Here is a 20,633-nt window from a genome sequence, read left to right on the forward strand (position 1 = left end):
TGGACTGCATGGGGCTCCTGGGCTGGCTCAGGGGGCAGGAGGGCTGGATCCAGCTGGTGCACTCCTCCACTCAACCAGCTCCTGGCTTGGTAAGGCTTTGGCTATGACAAAATTAGATTTCTTGTGTTGATGATGCTCCTGTTGTTCTGACAGAGTTCCCTTATTTCTTGTCTCGGGTTTCTCCTGCCTTCTTTTACATGCTTGACTGCATACGCTTCCTCTGCTAGCAGCACGTTTACGAGCCTTAAATGAGCTGATTCTCTATGAGCTCTACACTGATGTCCCTGGCTGTGGCTGCTGGAAGATATTGAAATAAACAGCTTTTTCTGCAGCATGGCACCCGCTTTGTGGGGTGATGCACTGGGGTTGGACAGCTGAGATCCCCCCCTGGAGAAATATCCCTGGCCTCTCCAGCCTTCTGCTGCAGGCTCATTTGGAAATGGCATTTCAGCACAAGACTGGCGCTTAATATATCATTCAGGCTTTGTTCATTGTCTGCAGATAGTAGTGTAACCTAAGTTCAGCAAAGTAATTAGGAGAAATAATTAATGGCTCTCAGTGATGAAGCAACCCCTCTCTCCCTCCCTTCTCCCTCACCATGTGGTGCACCTTGGTAGTGGCTCAGAAAACACAAGAGGACGTTACGAATCAAAAAATAAGTCTTTACCTGTAATTAACTGTGCACACAAAAAGGAAAACGGGGTGGTCAAGCAGCAGTTGATAGTTGCTTTACTGTAGGAGAATACACCATAATCAAATGCTCATGGCAAAACGTCCCTTTAAGTTGTGTTTTTTTATAACATTTAATCCAAAGAAAAATAAGTCTCTACCAAAAAAAAAAAAGTATTTAAACCGTACACTATACGGAAATGTGTGGATAAGACACTGCATTCCTCACATACCATATGCCTAATGGCCCCCTATGTTCTCCTTAAGTGCAAGAAAACAAAACCCGTCAATGAAATACAAAATCAATGCAGCAACTGGAGCTGTAGGCACCAGCACGTGGATGGCCTGGCCGCCAGTGGGACGTGAGACTATGCAGCAAGGATGGACCAGAGCCCCCTCTGCCCTCCCTCCCTCTTGTGTGGTGGGGCTCTGGTGGTAACACGACAGGCTCTTTCAAACCAGGACACTAAAAGAGGGTTTTAAAAAAAAAAGGAACAGAAAGAACACCCCAGCCTATACCAAAGTAAATAAATTAATCGTAAAAAAAAATATCCCTTGGGTCGCGGCACTGTTTCACCGGGGCCCTAGTGGCCCCTGGTTGCCCTGTGCAGAGCAGGGAAGGAGCATCGCTGCGTGGGAGGAAGGATGAGCCACGGGTCCCTGCGGGGCCGCGGCACTGGTGTGCACTGCTGTGCACTGGTGCAGTCCCCTCACCGCTGCTCGGCAGCCGGCATGGTGCTGCGGCCGCCCCGGCCACGGCCGGGATGGTTTCGCGGGTAGGAGTCGGCCCCTGGTTTTCTGCGTACCTCTCTGCTTGGAAAGTGGACCGAAAGACGTTGTGCAAGTCCTAGCGTGAAGGAAGGCGGAGGAGCCGGTGGGGAGAGCCACCCATTACCTCGGGCTCCCCGGGTCCCTCGGGTGCTGTGCCTCGGCTGGGCTCCCTCCTCCCAGGCCTCAGAGGTCCACGAAGCCGCGCAGCTGCAGGACGAGCACGCTGAGGAGGATGGTGCCGAGGCCGGCGCGCGCGCTGGGGGCACCGTCGCAGTCCTTTTTGTCGACTTCGCACCGCGATTGCTGGCACAGGACCCCCTTGAAGCCTACGGGGCAGACGCAGCGCTGGTTCTGGTAGCAGGTGCCGCCGTTCTGGCAGAGCAGGAGCTCCTCGTCACAGACGTTGGCTACGGGACAGGAGGGAGGGAAGGTGAGGGGAGTTAGCCTGCGGCGCCTTAAACCCCTCGACAGCAGCAGAAACTAGAAAGCTTTTTGGCTTTCTTCTCTGGCTCCCAGGGGTTAAATTATCCAACCCTCACAGGGCCAGATCAGTCCCAAGGCTGCAGGAACAGAGTGAGGGGCTGCAGACTTCAAAGCTTCTGGGATTTGGGAGGAATGACTGGGGTCTGCTCACCCCACAGCCTGAGCAGGGCAGCCGAGCAGGTGGTGCTGGAGATCCCCCCTGCGTCTGGGCCCACTTCCCGCTGCCCCCGGCTCGGTATGGATGCCCGTGGTGCTCTCGGGGTACTTACGGAAGCAGCCCTGCCTCCAGTAGTAGTTGGGCAGGCAGTCGTCGCACTTGGGCCCCGTGGCACCTTCTTTGCATTCACAGTAGCCGGTCTCGTTGCAGCGGTCGTGCAGGGAGCCGATCTGGTTGCAGTTACATTCTGGCCAAAGACAGCGCCGTCAGGCCTTGTCCTGCCCGCGGGCTTTGTGCCCGCTGATCCCTCCCCTTGGAGGTGCTGGGGACTTTGGGAGAGCCTGGCTGTGTGCTACGGGAGGGCCCTGGGAGAGCCTGCATGGCCCAGGGGCTGGGAGGGCATGGCTGCGTGAGGGGGGGTCCAACCGCACAAACACAGGTATGAAAGCAACCCCCACCCAGAGCTGAGCAACTCCTGCTACAGCAACGCATCTGAATCCAGTTGGAAAATGCTATTTGGGCTTTCTTGTCAGGAAATTGATGGCGTGGCACGCTGCTGAGGCTCTAATGGCTGCTGTCGTCTGGGAGCACCCAGGTGGATGCATCGCCCCCTGAACCGAAGCCCACCCCGCAGCATGAGGCCGCCCGAGCGCTCACCTATGCATACATTCTCGTCGTCCAGCTCCGCCGAGCTGTTGCGGTAGAAGCCCAGGCGGCAGTGCTGGCAGTGCTGGCCCCGCGTGTTGTGCTTGCAGCTCACGCAGGTCACCACGTTGAGGAAGTCGATGTAGCTGCAGCGGTTGGAGTGGCCGTAGCACTCGCAGTCTGCGGGGAGGAGGAGAGAGCTGGGCCCAGGGCATCCCTCCCTCGCGGGCGAGGTGAGGAGCCGTAGGCTCTGGAGGAGCCTTCTGCTCCAGCAAAAGGCAAAGGTCACTGCCTACGTGGGGCTGTGTGGGCTGTGTGAGTGCACTGGGGGCCGTATTTTGCAGCTGCAGGGGGGTGTTGGGCTGGGGACCCTTGCTCAGAGTGGGGCCAGGGTGGTGTGTCCCTGCAGGGGTACGGACAGGCGGGAGCCGGCCCCAGGACACAGTTTCTTCAAGGAAATGCATAATCACAGCAGCAGCCAGGGGGCTGTGGAGTGGTGTCAGGTGTTAATTAAAGAGACGCCTCGTTAATGAGCAGAGCCCAGCTTGGTGCCTGGAAGGAGAAGGGAGAGGTGCGGGGCTGGGGCTCTGCTGGGGCTCCAGGAGCTGGAGCACTGTGCTGGGGCAGCCTGGCCTGGCTCGGTATGGCATGGTACGGCACGGCCTGGCCGTGGCAAGGAGCAGCTGGGCAGGCAGAGCACTGGGAAGGCCCTGGACAAGGCTGCGCTGGAGCTGAAGCTGCTACGTGCTCAGGTAAACCCTGGCTGCCTCTCTGGCCTTTTCCTCCTGTGTCCCTTCTGCGTCGTCCTCGCCATAGTACCTCCCCAATCAACGTCTGTTGTGAAGTATGGTGACTCTCAGCTGTGGCTGAGCGTGTTAGGGCTTAAAATGAGCGTGTGCAAGGAAGCGTGGCTTGTGTGGGGTTCTGCAAAGGGTGGTGGGCCAGTGCATGAGGGGGTGACCAGGGCTGCCTGGCACAGCACAGGGGCGCTATCAGTGAGCAGAGCATTGCTCCTGTTCCCAGAACGCAGGGCCGACCTCTCTCAGCTGCAGGCGTGTGCTGGAAAACAACCACCCAGGTTTAATTTCTAGCCAGAGGAATTTGATTACTTGCTTCTTGTGTTTGCTTTTTATTACTCTGAATCGGGATGCCGAGCACCTTGCTGCGCTGGCAGTGTGAGGTTCAGGATGATGGATCTTTCTGGGAGTTTAAAAGGACAAAGCAGGAGGAGAGGAGGGACGCTAGCTGCCCTGTGGCACTGCCATCCTGCTCAGGAGGTGTCCCAGCCAGCTGGCAGGGGACATCGTGAGCAGTTGTCAGCCAGTGTCAGGCAGGTCTGAGCTTCCCCGGCCATTGGGAGGCAGAGGCAGGCTCAGAGCTGGGGTTTCTGTCCAGGCTCTTGCATTAAACATTCACGGATGGCAGAGGAATGGGAGGGTAGGAGGTGGGCTGGCATGCACAGAGGACTGGAGGAGGAGATTTGTGTCAATGAAATGAAGACAGAAAGATGGAGCAGGGCAGAGGTTTCCCCATGGTTCGCAGCTGCCTGAGGAGGAGCTGGGATGGTTGTAATCCTGACCCCCTGTGAAACAGCTACTGTTTGACAATATCCAACAAATTTCATCTCAAATACTTCTGGCTGCTGCAGTTCCCAAGCATCGTTCTGCCCTAGGGATGTACTCTTACGTACAGCTATCCCGTGACTCGTATAGGCAAACCCTCCTCATCTTCTGTGTGCCTGTGGCTGCTGCACCACATCGCTCTTGCGAGGACTGGGAGCCCCGGAGCGCCGCGCTCCTTCCCCTTACCTTTATATGTTTCGATAGGAGCCACTGGGCCAGAGTCTGGTTTGAGCCGGATGAGTTTGGAGATGTTTGAGGATGCTTAAGAAAAATCAGAGACAGGCTTTTTCTCACCGCTTAGCACCACTTCGCGTCCTACACTACTGCGAGCATCTCTGGTACGAGAACAATGACGAGCCAAGCCAAGAACACCGCTCTGGCAGCGCTGCAAGCTATTTCTGCACCAGACAGCTGGTAGCTGCTAAATTTCTCCTCTTCTTCTCCCCTCCTCGAAGTTTGATGCATGAGAAATTCCATGCACAGTGATATTGCAATGCTCGGAGCCGGGTGCCGGGCAGAGGAGCCATCCACGCGTCCCCCCTACACAGCTACCAGCTGTGGCCTTGGTTTGATGGGGGCCAGGCCAACCGGCCCCCTAAAAGCTGCTAGGAGCACAGTTATGAGCTCAAACACTACAAGTGTAGGCATGGTTTGAGGAGGGGACCCACAGGGCCCATGCTGCTCCAGCCCGCTTGCCCACACCGGCACCTACCTGGCTTCTTCTTGTGCTTCTTGCCTGCAGTGTGCGCTGTGCGCCCTGCTTTGCTCTTCGGGGCCACTACATGAGACGATACAACATATCTGAGTGCTGTGATGGGGGGAAAACCCCAGAGTCCACCGAGCTGGGCTGGGTGGTGGCTAATCCACCAGGAGAAGTGGCTGCCCCTGGCCGGGATGGTGCCTGTGGGAGCCCTTTGCTGCATGGTACGAGGCAGCAGGGAATTACGGCAGCGCAGGCGTTAAAGGTCATTGCTTCTGGACGCAAGTTTGGGGTTTTGGTGCTTGAGGATTTTGTGCTGTTGTCACTGTGAGGCTGCTGTGGGGTTGGGGCCTCCTCAGCTCTCTTTGGGTCCCCCCAACTCCACGGCAGACTGTCCTGCCCATCCACATCTGCCAGCCCCAAAAACGTCTCCAGTAAGACCTCGGTGGGATGAGGAGAACGGAGCTGGGCCAGACCCTCTGAGGAGGAGAACGGACTGTACGATGCTGGGAGATGCTGGGGATGGGCGTGTTGTCCAGGCCGATGGGCACTGAGGGAGAAACCTGTCATGCTTCATTCTTGGGAAAGGGCCATGGCCTTACCTCGAATGTTCTTGGGAGGCTCTGGTGGCTTCAGCTTAGGTCCGAGGGCTGCTGCATTTTTTGGGCCCTGAACAGCTTAAGGGGGCATTAGGTAGAAAGAACACCAGATTTAATACAGATCCTGCACTCGCTTGCTTAAAAAGGTGACAAAGGGACCAGAAGTTCTAGGCAGGTTTCTAGGGCGGGTTGGGGAGCTGTGTGTGGTTGAAGATGCATTGAGGCAGGGATGAGAGACAAGTCTCCTGGAAATTAGAACCCTCTAGTATGAAGAGAGATGGAGAAACTACTCCTAAGGGGAGGGCATAGGAGCTGCCGAGACGGTGAGTGTTGGCATGTGGTTCTTATATTACACGAGTGTGGAGAGATGCTAAATCTGCGGACCACTGTCAAGACTCAGAAGTCCCCCTTGCTCAGCACAGAGCGTCAGTGTTACCTGGCATTGATGCATGTGGGGCAGACCCATCTCTCATTACTGTACGAAACATAATTTTGTCTCTCTGTGAGGTTAGAGAGGTCCAAAAGCACAGCAGTTCCAAAGAGCCTGAGTTTCAGCACTTTGTGCCCCCGAGCTGAGTACTTCCAGATGTCCTGGGCCCAGCTTCAGTTGTTCTGTACTGGAAGGGGTGCTACTGTCCTTGGGGGAGCTAGCTACAGGCACCTCAGCTGGAAAAAGGGGGCTGAGCACCAACAGGCGACTGCTAAAGCATACCAGTGGGAACCCTGAGGAGGAGAAACTTCAGCCTCAACAGTCAGCACGAAGCCTCCCAAGGTTTCCACCGGGAGCTTCACAGCTCGCCTTTGGTAGACACGTGGGAGATGTGAAGCAAGGAAATCTGTAAGAAGGCATCTATGCTGTACAGGACACGAGCCTATCTGTTTACAAAGTTGTTCTGCTCTACAGACAGACTCTGGTCTCGGGAGACAACAGGATTTCCATGGTTCTCTCTGTTCACCCCAGCAGCAAGCTGAGAACAATCTTCTGTACCACTTATCGTCCTCATCTTTCATGTATGCGAATAAACCCCGAGGCTCAATCCAGCCTCACCAGATTACCAGCCGCGGGGAGGGCACAGACAAACCCTGAGCTTCTCCCAGGCTGGAGGAGGAGAGAGATGCATGGAAAGTAGAGATGTGGAGCTAGGAACTAAAGCATTTGCTGGGTGTTGGGCCACTTGCCAGCAGGACCCAGCTCAACCACGCGTCTCCTACCTTCTGATGCTGTGCCAGCCTTGGCCGGGGGAAAGCCCACTTGCAGCGGGGCAGCCGCTGACAAGCTGGTGTAGTCTTGTAGCAATCAAAGAGGAAAAGCTGTGTTAGGAGGTGTGTTGGAGGAGCTGGAAACCAGCGAGGAGCTTGGCTTCTCTCTGGTGGAGAGCCAGAGCTCTGGGGGACAAAACTCGGCCCTGTGGCTGTCCCTACAAGCAAGTGCCGTGGAGGTTTTCATGACTTGCCTGCTTGGTGCAAGTGTTACAGCCCCCTCTGAAAGCGTGGCTTTTGGTCTGTGTGTTTGTACAAGGGCTCTCAGTGGCTGGTTTCCACCCCTCTCTGCTTTGAGGAGCTTTGTTTTAAACACCACACAGAGAGCGAGCACAGGTATTTTATGATAGAGGCACCAAGTCCCAGTTTCTAATTTAAACTTCTAGGCTCTCCTTCAGGCCCTGCTCTTGCCTTGGAAATACCACTTAAAGAATTTGCAAGCCACTGCAGAGGAATTAAAGCAGCAGGAAATTTATAGATCACTTTTTGTTTGATTTCTCTGCAAACCCTCACCCCCACTGGCTCCATACCCCTCCCCGTCTCCTCAATATTGGTAACAATCTTCAGGTTTGCTAGAAAACAAACCAAGGAATAAAATTTTAAAAGCCATATTATTAATTTCAAGCTCCAGTTGGGTAACATAAGGAGGAGGAGGAAAAAAAAAATTCCTTGATCCTTGCCAAGTTTCAAAGGACAAACCCGAGTAGGAGAGAAATGTGATTTCCCAGCCTCGTCAAGGGGATAATAAACAATGCAGAATAAAAAAGAAAAAAATCTTTTTTTTTTTTAAAATGACGAGCTCTAAAAGAAGGTGATAGATGTTGTCCTTTTCAGCTGGAAAGTGGAAACCAATTGATATTAATATGGTGTTAAAGAGAATATGAAAAAAGCCCTGTGCAAATTGGCAAGGGTTTAATTAGAGTCACAATAAAAAACAGCCCTGGAGGCATTTTGCTTTTTAGTCATTCACATACACCTCCACTCGATCGCATTTACAGAGCCAGGAAAATTATTAATGCTCATTATCCTGAGAACCTTTCCCTTGTAGCTCTGTGACAGTAATGGACAGTTTTACATTTTGGGAGTGGGAGAGGCTTGTTCCAGCCCCAGACCCATTTCATACAAATGGGAAGCACTGGGCATGTCTTATCCATGGGGCTTTTATCAGCCCTGGTGAAAACACTAGGTCTTCGTGGGTTTCAGATTAAGTAGAATAAATTGAACCAAGAAATCAGTTTTTATGGGAAAAAACTCTGGGCAAGTAATGTTTGGAAACAGCACAGGAGTAGAGGGGAAGGACCTTGGAAAAGCCCTTTTCTTTAATCCAGTGCCATGACTTTTCTGGGCTCGGTTTTGGTTTTCCCAGAGGTAAATTGGCACTGCTGGAATTGCCAGGTTACAAACTGCTGGGGGGGGGGGGGGGGAAGGAGGGGGAGGTAAATGGAAGCAGGAAAAAAGTTCCTTTTGCTTATATTGAACGTGGGGAAAATTGTAACAAACGGCAAGGCAGAATTTCACAGGCTTCAAGGAAGGTTTAGAAATAACAAATCTGCAGAAGGCAAATGAGAATAGCACTTAATTCATCCTCCTTAGGGTAACTGTGATTTCCCTTCGTTCTCCCCATTTTGGCAGCCTTGACTGCGTTCAGACCACAGGCCGTGTCCATAAACTCAATCCTTTCCCCCTCTCACCGCATGACAGGCGAACGGGCACAAAAGCGTCCTACGAATATGACCACAGCTCCACCTTGACCACAGAAAACACCACGAGCAGCCAAAGGAAGCAGATGTCTAGCAGATCCATGCAACCCAGAGATAACCCAAATCTAATCTACTCCTCTAAGTCTACGTGCTACGCTGCTTTCTGCCTTGCTGCTACCCACTAGTGTGCGGAGGCATGAAGGAGAAGGGAAAAACACATCAGTCTGGCTTGAAATACCTGTTTTTTTCTGTCTCTCTTTGACAGGCACAGAGGCAGCGAGCTCAGGGACTGGTCTGGTGATGCTTGCTTATGGTGGGAAGCAGAAATTCAGAGGGCAGAAGACAGTGCGTATGTTAGAGCGTTGAACAACACCGTGATGGGGCAGGGCCCTAGCAGGATTTTTTTTAATGCCCATCTGGCTGAGCTGACTCTAAAGGAAGGAGGGATTTGTTTAATACTTCTGAAATTCAGGAGGGAGGCGATGACAGAGTACCTCATTTGGGGATTCTTACCCGGCTCGGGGTTATTGTGCCTCCTGCAAACGGGCATCTCGCCAGGAGCTGGAAGGGTCACCTTTTTAATGAGGTGTTTTCCCTGAGGTCCCGGCAAGTTCGATTCAGAGCCCCTTTGGGATCTCATGGTATTTAAAGAAGTACTTTACATTTTGCAGGACCAGAGGGGGAGGAACGTCTTGGGACCCAAATGCCAGAGTAGAGGAGGGAGACCAGACTGCCTCTATAACGGGGCAACGGCAGCTGCAAAACCCAAACCTGCATCTCCTTTTCTGCACAAAGATAGGAATCGGGCAAACTCTGCTCAACTCTTTTAAACTCAAAGCAGAGTAGAACTGGGCTGTACTTTGCTTCCCTACCCATGCTCAGAGGCAGATAACGCTGTCTGGCTATTGCCAAGCTGCTGGGGGACCCAGAGCATCATCTTATTTGGAGCAGCCCCCCAGGGGCTGCCCCATCCCAGATGCACCATTCTGGGGTGAGACCTGGCTGTGCAAAAACCCAGGCTGGGGACCTGGGTGGAGGCGAGCAGCTCAGCTCAGCCCTGCCCTTGTAAAGCCAGGGATGCCGTGGCTGTTCTGTGATTTTTATTATTATTATTATTTGTCCCTTAACGCTGGGTAATGAATGCATTGGCTCTGGCCAGGAAGCAGGAGAAGGACTAAATCCCGAAGTTCAGAATGTTTTCCAGGTTGCCCGGAGCAGCTGGGCAGACACCCTCTTCGCCCCCAACCCCACACAGGTGCCTCCCTGCACGCCCCAGATGTATGACACAAGCAAGACAGAGCGCTGCAAATCATACATGAGACAGACACTAAACACACCACCCACGTATACACAGCACTCACAAAAAAACAGACCTAAAATGTTGCTATGGGTGAGCATGGATAAAAATCATGACCCCAAGTGCGTGGTGGAGATGCAGCTCCTCGTCACTGCCTGGGGACGTGGTGATGACGGGAGCGCTGAGCAGGGGTGGCAGACAACCTCCTCACACACGTCTATGTCGTGTACCTGGGTGAGGAGCACTTTTTAGCAGATAAGAAGATAGTAATTCTTTTGCCCAGGGTCATTCCTGCTCCATGGAAGTTGGAGATAACCCCCGGCTTCCCAATTAACTACTCAAGCAGGGTACCTCCATGAATATAGCTGTATTTGCATAAACATGCAATCAAGTTTCCTCATCCCTTTGACTGGCTTCTGGCAGCTCCCCCAGACAGACTGTTACTAACATACTGTGGGTGTAAAACGTCCTCCCGGGAAATATCAGGCCCAGAAAGCATGGCAATGGGAGGAATGCGTGTCTAATTCCCCCATGAGAAGCTTAAAAAAATGTCCTGCTGTTAAGTTTTATCTGCTCATTTCCAAAAGAAAAGTGAAAACGATGTCTCCTTGTTCACAGGGGAGGGAAGGTGGAACCCTGGGAAAAAGCACAAAGGTTTTCCTCCACGGGGTGATTTCAGAAATTAGGAAAGGGTGTTGGAGGCGTGTGCGAGCTCCAGCCCCCAACACGCTCCCTTGCTTCTTGTGCAGCTGCCACTTGGAGAGCTTTAGCGTGCGGCTCGTCCCTGTGAGCACTGCCCTTGAAAAGGCAACAGCCTGCGCTCAGTCCTTGAGTCTGGTACAGGGACTCGGTGCAGGGTTTGGAGAGCCAGCAAGGATGGAGCCAGCTTGTCCCTTGACCTGATGGCCGGTCCCTGGGGTGGTTTAGCAAAGCCTCTGCCCTGCTCTCAGTCTGTGGCTTCCCCCTTGGGAAGTTTTCCTGGCTGAGAGAGTGCAAGGGTGGGCAGAGCCCAACCCAGCCTTCCCCACTGTGCTCTGGGAGCGGCACCCAGCAAAGATACTGGGGCAGCTGTCCTGCCTGCTGTGGTATCCTGTGAGGAGCTTCGGGGACCGAGCAGGATGAGTTACAGCTCTGCTTGTCTCTCCCTGCAGTGGGACAGTGAAGTCCTCATCGCTTTCCTCCCTTGCCTTGTGGTGGGAGCTGTAAGTGAGCATCTCTTGCAGCCGTGCCAGCCCTGTACAGGTCAATATTGCCAGGTGGCTCTAGAAGGGAGATTTGAAAACCTTTTCTTTAAAAAATAAAATAAAAAAAAAATAAAAAAAATAAAAAGACTTGAGAGAAAAAAAGGGAAGAGTGTTGCTTCCCCCGCATCCAGTCCTGGCTTCGCTTCTTGCTGCCCTGATGGTAACAGAGCAACAGTAAACTGAGATTGGTTGGTGAGGAGGGATGTTAACCCGTTGCGTGGTTGTCTCATGGACTGGGGCTTTGAGGTGGACCTGAAATGGCTGGCTTTGTGGTTTTAGGAACAACAACGCTTGCTCCTAGCTCATGATGCAAATGTCAAAGTGCCCTTGGACTGAAAAGGGGATAAAGCAAACTGGGACTGCCCAGAGGCTGAGGTATGTGAACCTTTTCAGGGTGATTTTTATCCATGTCCCCATATTGGTCTAACGTGCAGATAACCAGGCCCACCGACACAGCAGCCCCACACGGTCCCCAGTGTCACCAGAGGAGCTGGCGGGGGAAGAAGCCAAAAAGAGGAGCCCAGTGGTGGAGGCAAAGCAGGGAGCGTGGCACCCACCTGGTTGGGTGGTGGTGGTGGCAGGTAGGGGGGTGCTGGTGGTGGTGGTGGTGCTGGTGGTAGTGGTGCTGGTGGGGGTGGTGGTGGTGGTGGTGGTGGTTTTTGCAGTGGTCGTTTTTGCGGTGGTAACCCGCTGCGGTCGCTCAAACGCTGGCAAGCAAAGAGAAGAGGTGGGAGGCACTTACTGATGGGGTGTGGAAGGTTTCTTTGCCAGCCTGTGAGGCTGCTGCTGCTCAGGCTGAACTGGTGACCGATTTCTCAGCGTGGTTACAACTGGGGCACCGGGAGGTTTCTGAGGATTAAGGCGATGGCGGCTTGATGACGCTGGATGCAGCAAGCGCTGCGTGCGTGTATGCAGGGGCTGGAGGCTGTGGCTGCATCAGCTTACTCTGTTGGTGCAGATATTGGCTTAAATACTTACAGCTCTGTCATAAACTAATTGCCAATTAAGCTCGAAAAGGGGAAAAGAAAGCACGCCTTGCAGAGGTGGGGAGGGAAGGGAAGAGCAGGGCCCGCAGGCCGCCCTGCCTGAAGGTGGGCTCGCGCTCGCTGACGTCTCCGTGCCAGATGGCAGAGCCGGGCCTACCCCAGCGTGGCGAGCAGCACAACTCCCTCCTGACCCCCTAAAGGCACTGAGCTACTCAGCGCCGGCAATATCAACCCGTGCTGTCGCCGTTTGTTCATTTCCACTGGCGTCCTTCGTTCCACACGGCAAATTAATTGCTGGCTTAACTTTGCAAGTCGCCGCGGCGCTGAGCAGGAGCGCTCCTGGGTGCGGTGCCTGTCGCACCGTGCTTGCCGTAACAGCCGTGACTAAAATACCATGTGGAGCACAAATTCCTGCTTAACTTACACCTGCTGCCCCTGTGTCCTTGTTTGTCCCACTGCTTCATGCAGATTATTGTGCTTAATTTCATAATAGCCCTGAGCTAGTTTAAATACTTAATTTAGGTCACTTCCAGTCTCCTGTGCAAGCTAAATAATCTCTCCTTAACTGGCCTTGGTTACAAATCCCTCCTGTCTGCTTTCTGCACATTGCTCTAAGCACACCCCCAGCTTCATCCTGGCAGAAAATCTTGATGGGAAACATTTTCCAGTGAAACAAATGCAGAGCTGAGAATGCCAAGCTGTGTAAAAGGGAGAAAGAATTGCCAAAATGTTTTTGACCAGAAAAGCAAAGAATATTTTGGACTGTTACAGCATTTTTTTAAAATCCTAAATTCCTTAAGGGAGACTCCTAGTTCTTATTTGAATTTTTAAAATGTAATTACTCAAAATCTAAATATGGTTCATTTACCCAGAAAAACTGTCCTCCAGTTTTCAATGAGGTGCATTTTTCTTAATTGCATTTGAGTTTATCCGAAAGTATTCCTCCTCCAATTCTTTCTACTTGCCTGCAAACTGAAGAACTCGGTATTCATTCAGCTCTACAATTTGTTTCTTCTGGAGGCCTAATTCTGAGCCACAAAACTCAAACCCAAGCTTCCTTGCCCAAAACTCAAGGCTCTCTGATAACAAACTACCTCCAGCTTCGTTAAATAAGGAGTCCTATTATTCCATCAGTCTTTCAAGAGAAATCCCTCCTGAGCTCCCCACTCTTTGCTGCAGACACTTCATAGACGTATGTTCATATACATACACGTGTCGTGTACATACAGACATACACATACTGTATATATATTTTTACAGATAGCCCAAGGTGACCCAGCCTGGGTGCTATGTCAAATAATTCAAACCCAGCTCCTTCTCAGAGCAGAAGTCTGCAATACTGGGGGGAAAAGTTCACAGCGAGCACTGGTGTTTTTGAAGAGTCTTTTTTTATTTCCTTTCCGGCTGCCATTCTAACGAACCTCATGGGGGGAAACCATGCCAGAGGAAGAAGCAAAATGAGGCTACTGAAGTCAAAGAAAGAAAATATAAGACTCTTTGACAGGATGGAAAATAAGGCACAATTAGGGAAGACTTATTGCCTGGAAAATGGTAATGGACAGAAAATAACCATTTTTTTTCCTAGTAACATCCACAAGGACCATGCACCGAGGTGTTAAATGCCAGCATTTCAGTTATGTTTTTACTTACTGCCAAAGGCTGAGCCTGCAGCTGCACCTGGAAAAAACAAGAAGTGTGGTCACTGGAAGCAGGATGCTGTTGTCTCTGATACCAACAGAAGATCAAACGGATAATACAACGTGGGACTAAACAGCAATTAATTAGCAGGGGTCTTGCTCATAGTTACATCAGTTTGCTGCAACATCTTACAAAGCTGCTTTTCTCAGACCACAGAGATAACCAGACAGAGCCGTCTGGGGTCTTGGTATCTCAAGCCTTTTGCCTGGGGAAGAAAAAACAGCTTGGTCCTGGCTGATAGGTTTTTCTGTTAGCCATTTCCTTGACCTACCACTGAGGCCCAGCAAAGGACAAAGCACGCTGAGGTTCCCTGTGCTAAGTACAGACCGTAGGGTCTGAACCAGCCTGTTGCAGCCGGGCAGGTCTCAGCGAGTGAGGAGGTTTGAACGCCCTTCTTGTTGCAGCTCTCAATCAGCAGGAGACTGCAAAGCCACTGGTTTCAAGCCTGCCATTCAAGGCACGGAAAGCTTCAGCTTGGCAGGAGTATATAGCAGAGGGCCAGTGGTGGAAGAGGTAGGACCACCAAGAGGAGAGGACTACGGAGAACGGTGTCTCTTGCAGAGGAAGAGGATGTCAACGGGGGAGGAGGAAGCGACAGAGAGAGAGTTGGGGGAAAGATAGAAGACTGACAGATGGGAAGAGAGATGAATGGGAGAAAAAAGAGCAGAGGAGAAAAAGAAATAGGAAGAGACACGAGGAACGGAGGGGAGGGAAAGGGAGAGAACAGCATGTCTGTGCCTGTCAACACCAGAAACTCTCCCAGGCTCCTTTGAAATGATGCAGCCGCTTGGTGGTAGCTGACAAGCTCGTTCCCTTTCAAAGAACCTGCTTGTCTACCATCCCTGGCACACACAAAACATTCCTGTCACGGCCTTCGAAGCCTGAATTTCAGCTTTGATCATCTTAAAGCACATAAATCTTTCAAAAAATTTGGGGGGAGGGAGGGAAAAGATTCTCTTTGGTAATGCTCAAAGCTGCTGCTTGAAAGGCTGAAGGGGCTACTGTGGCTCTGTGACATTTAAACAAGTCTGCTGATATGGACCGGACAGAAACCCAGGAGAAACTGGCTCATCTGTGATGTTTCCTGCCCCAATTCCCCTGCTCGAACGATGGTGGGTATATATCCTTTATCTCATCTGCGCGCCTTTGCTTCTGTCACTGCGTTGCTACAGCAGGCAATTGGATGAGACTGGAGCTGCGCAGAGGGACTGCAGCTCTCGGCGCCTGCCTGAAACGCCGATGTACACAGAGAGGGATCCAGAAATCAACCAGGATATCCACCGTGCTGCGCTCCTGCAGCTGAGCAGCACCATCACTGAGCTCATGGGCTATGTGAAAGCCGATGCTCTACGGTGGCCAAATAATATTTTCTCCAAGGGACAATAATTTGCATTGCTACAAAGCCACAGACCTACATTTTGGCCCATACTTGTACAGACATAGACAAAGTCATCACTCATCTGCCGCTAGCCAAGAAACCACCTTAGTATCCACCCAGTTCGTCTCTTATTTCTCTGTGCACCAGGACGCAGATATTCATTTCCCTTCCGAAACACCCTGCAGGGCTACACACTGATTTGAGGAAGAGAAGAAGATGACAGCTTGCTCCCATCTGTGGGCGTTGTGCAGCCCAAGGTGGCAGCACGGCCAGGGCTGGCTCCCCGCGGGTTACTTACATGCGTTGGGGGACCCGTTGGGGAGAGGCAGGTAGGATCCTGCTCGCCAAGACCTGGAGCGAAAGTTCTTCTTGCACTTGCCGCAGTCCTGCCCCGTGGTGTTGTGCTCACACTCGCACTGAAGGCTGCCCTCTTTGAAGGTACACAGGTTAGCGTGGAGGTTGCATTTACACCTGGAAGAAGACGGGAGAGGAAGCGTCAGGTATTGCTGCGCCTTGTCCTTGCCCCAATGTAGTGCAATTGGTGTATATGAAAATGTAGTGGTGAAGCTGGACTGGTTACCCCTCTCCTGTTCCTTCTGCAGGGTTTTTTCTACTAAACTCTGCTGTTTTCCCAGGGCATCCAGAGCTGGGGTTACGATGCCCAAGGTGGATCTGCAGCCTCTATTCCGAGAGGAGAGGTACTTTGCTCCCACCATCCAGCTGCGGTAGCAGAGACCATTTAATGGTAAGTCAGAGTCCCATCTGAGACCCCAGTAAAGCGTTGCACATATTTCAGTCTGTTACAGAAATCTGGCTGCTCTGCTCTGATGCAGGCTTTTATTGGAGGCAGAGGGGACAGCTTTGGGCTTTCAGATGGAAGAGCACAGATAACTCTGGTGCGACTCAGCCCCCTGACCCCTGCTCGGTGTGCTAAATCCAAGAGCATTTTCTCCTGTGGGGTGAAGCTACACAACACAAACCCTTTCTGCTACATTCAGTGCAACCCCAGCCCGCTATGCCCGAATTAATCCAGAGAAAAAGCTGCCATCAGAACCTGCCTTTTAGTCACTGCCTCATCGGAGAAGGCAACAACAAAAAAACACTGTTCAGCAATTCGCAAGCATTAAGAAACTTTTAATGAGCTGTAGGGCAGTATGCAGGGAATAATTATCTCCACACACAGTAATTCCTGTTGCTCTAACTCGGGAGGTGACTTGTGCAGAGCACAGAGGCTGAGCCCATAACTCACACGTGGCTCTATCGACTCCTAGGACTTAGTTCAGGCCATCAGACAGAGACTATGGGGACCAAACCTTCTCATTTCATTCCAGACAGTGGATCCCTAGCACAGTGTGATGGTTTTTCACTGCTTTGTGCGTGGTGTAATAATTTACACCCTTACAAGCAGAACCATTACAAAATGGTAACGCTGTACCTAACGTGAATGGGAAGGGGAGTCTGACCAGGCAGTGTGCTGCTTTGCGGGGCTAATTGCACAAGAGACTCAGAGCTGAGGGAAATGAAACAGAGAAGATGAAGGAGACATGGCCTGTTTCTTGTGCTCTATCTGCTCGGGGATAAACAAAGTGGATTAGGCTGGGAGCTGCAAGCGGGGTCCCTTCGAGCTGCCAGCGCTGCGCATGCGCTTGGTGCCTCTCCCCCTCCGCTTGGAGCCCCCATGGAGGCTCCCAGCCGCCGTCCTGATGTGGCGAGCACGCCTTTGCCGTGCTCCCGTTCACGCATGGCTGGACACGCTGACCTCGCTTAGGATTTTTTCTTTCCTCCCTCCCCGGCCTTAATTCTAGCAAACCGCAGTTGGAGCTAAGCGTAAGCTGGATGAGCAGCTCCCATCGTACAGCCCTGCCCGTCTCTGACCAAGCACGGGAGGGAGCTTTGCAGTCTCTAAAAAGGAAGAGGGAAGTGAAGTGGGTCTGTGGAGCAGAGGCTGTGACACGCTCAGCACGCTCCATTGGTGTCTGTATGCTACCAGAGCTGGAGGTGCTGTGTCACGGCCAAAAGCACTCGCAGCCTCTCAGCACTCCTGCTCTGTGCGCAGGCTGTGGACCTGAGCAGCCAGGTGAAGGAAGCAGCTTTGGCCATCACTCACACCCAAGGGATGCTGTACTTCAGCCGCTTCGTGTCCCCTCTGCCTCCCATGAGGACGGATTTCAGCCGAGCTGTCCCAGCCCTTTGGCAGAGGCGATGCCCAGCCCTTGGCTGCTGCGGAGCCTGGCTCTGAATTATTCAGAGTCCAGCGAACACAGCCTCCTTCTCTCGCTTCAAAATTAGCAAACAGGAGGGGAGGGAGGGGAGCAGGCAAGGGAACAGGTTAAAGCAGGTCAGAGCCTCACCACAACCACATTGGGCTCTGAGTCAGAGCAACAGCTTTGGGGAGCCTCAGCTGAGTTCCTCCTGCCCCTGAAAAGGTGCCTGCCTGCTCCTGTGCCAGCAAGCACAGCTTTTCCAGAGAGAAGCCTTGCTCCCTAATTGGTGTAAACAAGGAAAATTAAATAAAGAGAAAGCAGAGGCAGCCTCTTGTCCTTCTTGCCTGGGTCACCTATTTCTCACTGCTCAGCCTGTTGCCACTGTGCAAAAGTTTCGTTATCCAAAGGATCAATTTTACCAGGGAATTGCTTTCTGGTTTCGACCTCTGAGGATCATCAATCTAAGCAGAGAACTATAACCCCAGCGAGCTGACCCCACAACACAGCACTTTTCAGACCAATCAATCAGGCTGCATTATTTAATAGCCAACAGCTGGCCCACATTGCCAATCCCATCTTGCTCAAAGGTTTCTGCATCCGGGCCTCCCTGCTGCTTGTGCTCAGCGTTAACCCCCCTTGTTCAGGCTCCTCTGCCTCCTCCTCTGGGCCTGCAGCCCAAGGACGTGTGCCTGCTGACGGTCTGTGCTCAGCAGCATTCCCCAGCCAAGATCCAGCTGGTGAAGATGGGAGAAAATGATATTAGCCCAGTCCCCTGGGTGGGAGCTGCTTGTCCTGCTTGCCTCTGCTCATCTTCCTCAGGCATCCAGCCATCTCAGGAAAAGAGAGGATGAAGGGAAAGGTTAGGAGCTGCTTAGCAATGAGGCTTAAAGAGCAGCAGCGGGGCAGACACCTGCGCTGTGTGCTGCAGAAGGCGGTGGTGGCCTTTTCAGTCCCAGGCTGCTCTGGCTCTGCTCTCCTGGCAGCAAGGTGCTGAGTGCGGGGTGCTCGGGCTGAGGCAGGGGGCTCAGAAGAGCTGCTAGCTTTTGTCCTCTCCGGCTCTGGTTCAAGAGTAGCAGTGGTGGCACCGGTTCTTGGTGCCCACGTATGGTGCAGATGTCGTGGGTGACAGTCTGGAGGAGAGCAAATCCAGCAGGAGCCACAGCACCCACAGGCGCCCTCAGTGGCCTGGGGACACCCAAGTCCCGCGCTGGGCTGTTGGTCGGTGCACACACAACTGCCTTTTGCATTAAACACCTGGCTCACTCCGTGCCTCAGCAGAAGTTGCCAGAGCAAAGCTTGGCCCAACACGTTGCACACCGGGGTATTTATGAGTTTATCCTCAGTGCAGGTCGTTCAGCTGCTGCCTTCCCCTCAAAGTGGTGCAGTGTGGTCGGAGACTGCCAATGCCTCCACCAGGGAACAAGAAGGAGCTTGAAGAGCCAAGGAAAGTTTACAGGAAAGTATCTTTTTTTTTTTTTTTCCTATTTTTTTTTAACAGTCGTAAAGAACAGTTCACCGTCCCTGCATTTCTCCAAGTCAGCATCCTGGAGGTCACAGCAGCAAGCGGTTGGAGGCGTTCTGGTGCCAAGCCCGTCTGCGAGGGAAGGATGCGGCCCCGTGCAGGCTCTGAGAGGTGGCACAGCCTGCGGGTGAGTGCCGCAAACCCGCAGGAGCCGCGCTGGGAGCGGGACAGCAGCCACCACCCTGAGCTTTCACTAACAATGACTTTTGAAATAATTTTTAAAGACTTCTCAGCCCTTCACTTTTCTTCCAAGGGTCCTTACGTGTTTTACAACCTCTTTTTTTTTGTCCATAACTGCATTTTGCAGAGCAGGAAATGTAGGCAGAAAAAGACAAAGAACATCTCTCTGTTCGTCTTCTTCCTGAACTTCTTGCTAAAGAGACACCATTTTGGGCAGCCACTACAGAGGGCCACCACCTCCCTTGCCAAGTCTCCCTCCAGTCCAGCTCATGCCATGATCTCCACCCCGTGCTCAAAGGGAGGATGCTGCTGCAGGGCCAGGTGGCCCAGGGACACTGCAGGGACCCCTCTTGCTGGCTCCCAGGCCACTGGGCTCCTGCTCTCCCCCCCCCCCGATGCTCTGGGGCTGGCAGTGGTGCCCCTCTGCTTGCTTTCTGCTTACCCCAGCTGGCGTTGGGGGGAGGCAGCTCGCGGGGAAAGCTGCTAATGACTGCCATCCAAAGGAAGGATTATGATAGCTTTCCCCTGAATTGTTTGCTCTCACTGTAATTGATGAGACTTTAATGAGTCTCACGGGAAGATGTGTTTGAAGGGAGCTCTTTCCCCTCCATCCCCGAGGAAAATGGTGTTTCAACTGATCTCAGCTCTCGGGGAAACATGAATAACTCTTCCCCCCCTCTCTCTATTGTTATCCCCAGCCATTGCTTGCAGCGTGCTCCGGCAGCTGGCTGGCCACGACTCACCCACTTTTACCTGCTCCTTTGCAACCGTCTTGGCAGCTCAGCAAAAGCGTGGAGCCAATCTTTTGGGCAAAGCATAACGGGTGCTGAGCTTGGATTGCTTCTGGCCCATCTGTGTGTGCAGAAGTAAGTGAAAATAGCTTCTAAAGGCCGGACCATGTACAAAGCACTGTCCCTTTGGGGAGGGTGGTCACAGGACTCGTCTTGCTGGGGATCGTTCAGGCAGAGGCTGGGCCAGAGCAGGGCTGAAAGGGCCCTGCCAAGCGCAGAACGGGGCAAACACAGCTCATTCATCCCAGGATCGGAGCTGGGAGTGTAACTGAGCTGTGGTTCAGAGCCTGAATGGGGCGGATGAGCCATCTTAATGCACTGTTCCTTTCAGTGCAAGCCAGGGAGGGAGGCTTCTGGGTTTTGCTGCTTTATGCAGAGCCAAAAAACTGAGAAAAAAAACTCCTTGGGTTAGGTCAGAGGGACATGTTGTGAGTGGTTTGTTTTCCTTGTGGGTTTTTGCTTTTGGTTGTGTGGTGGGGACTGATGAGTCCTCCCAGCAGGGAGGAACCCTGCTCGCTGCCCTTCGAAATGATTTGAGGTTTGGGTTACAAAGAGGAGACAATTTAAAAGATGCCAAAGTGGAGAGCATGCTAGCTGGCTGTTCCCATTCGAGTGGCTATTTATTTTAAATAAGTTGACACTCACCAGCTGTCAAGATCCTGCTGACTGGTGGAACATTATTTACATTCAAAGCTGTCTTAAAAAGCAAACACGAACCCAAGCTTCC

At 52.5% G+C, this 20,633-nt stretch overlaps 1 protein-coding gene across 6 annotated transcripts in view; it reads right to left on the minus strand.

Annotated features, from left to right (window-relative positions):
- Nucleotides 1-641: 641 nt before the first annotated feature.
- The window catches only part of NTNG2 (netrin G2), a 46,353-nt gene continuing 26,361 nt past the window's right edge, over nucleotides 642-20,633 (minus strand). The window contains exons 4-14 of one of the 6 annotated variants that reach the window (XM_048054084.2): nucleotides 15,508-15,680; nucleotides 13,784-13,810; nucleotides 11,705-11,854; nucleotides 8,845-8,913; nucleotides 6,859-6,933; nucleotides 5,650-5,724; nucleotides 5,060-5,125; nucleotides 4,534-4,608; nucleotides 2,738-2,905; nucleotides 2,193-2,327; nucleotides 642-1,847 (exon numbers count right to left, since the gene is read on the minus strand). In XM_048054084.2, coding sequence (XP_047910041.2) covers nucleotides 1,624-1,847; nucleotides 2,193-2,327; nucleotides 2,738-2,905; nucleotides 4,534-4,608; nucleotides 5,060-5,125; nucleotides 5,650-5,724; nucleotides 6,859-6,933; nucleotides 8,845-8,913; nucleotides 11,705-11,854; nucleotides 13,784-13,810; nucleotides 15,508-15,680 — 1,237 coding nt within the window. In that variant the 3' untranslated portion in view covers nucleotides 642-1,623. The remainder of the gene's footprint in view (nucleotides 1,848-2,192; nucleotides 2,328-2,737; nucleotides 2,906-4,533; nucleotides 4,609-5,059; nucleotides 5,126-5,649; nucleotides 5,725-6,858; nucleotides 6,934-8,844; nucleotides 8,914-11,704; nucleotides 11,855-13,783; nucleotides 13,811-15,507; nucleotides 15,681-20,633) is intronic. The other 5 variants (XM_066980887.1, XM_066980888.1, XM_066980889.1 and 2 more) reach the window with 5 other exon arrangements.

This window comes from Anser cygnoides, chromosome 20 (assembly GCF_040182565.1).
Source record: "Anser cygnoides isolate HZ-2024a breed goose chromosome 20, Taihu_goose_T2T_genome, whole genome shotgun sequence".
NCBI classification, from domain to species: domain Eukaryota; kingdom Metazoa; phylum Chordata; class Aves; order Anseriformes; family Anatidae; genus Anser; species Anser cygnoides.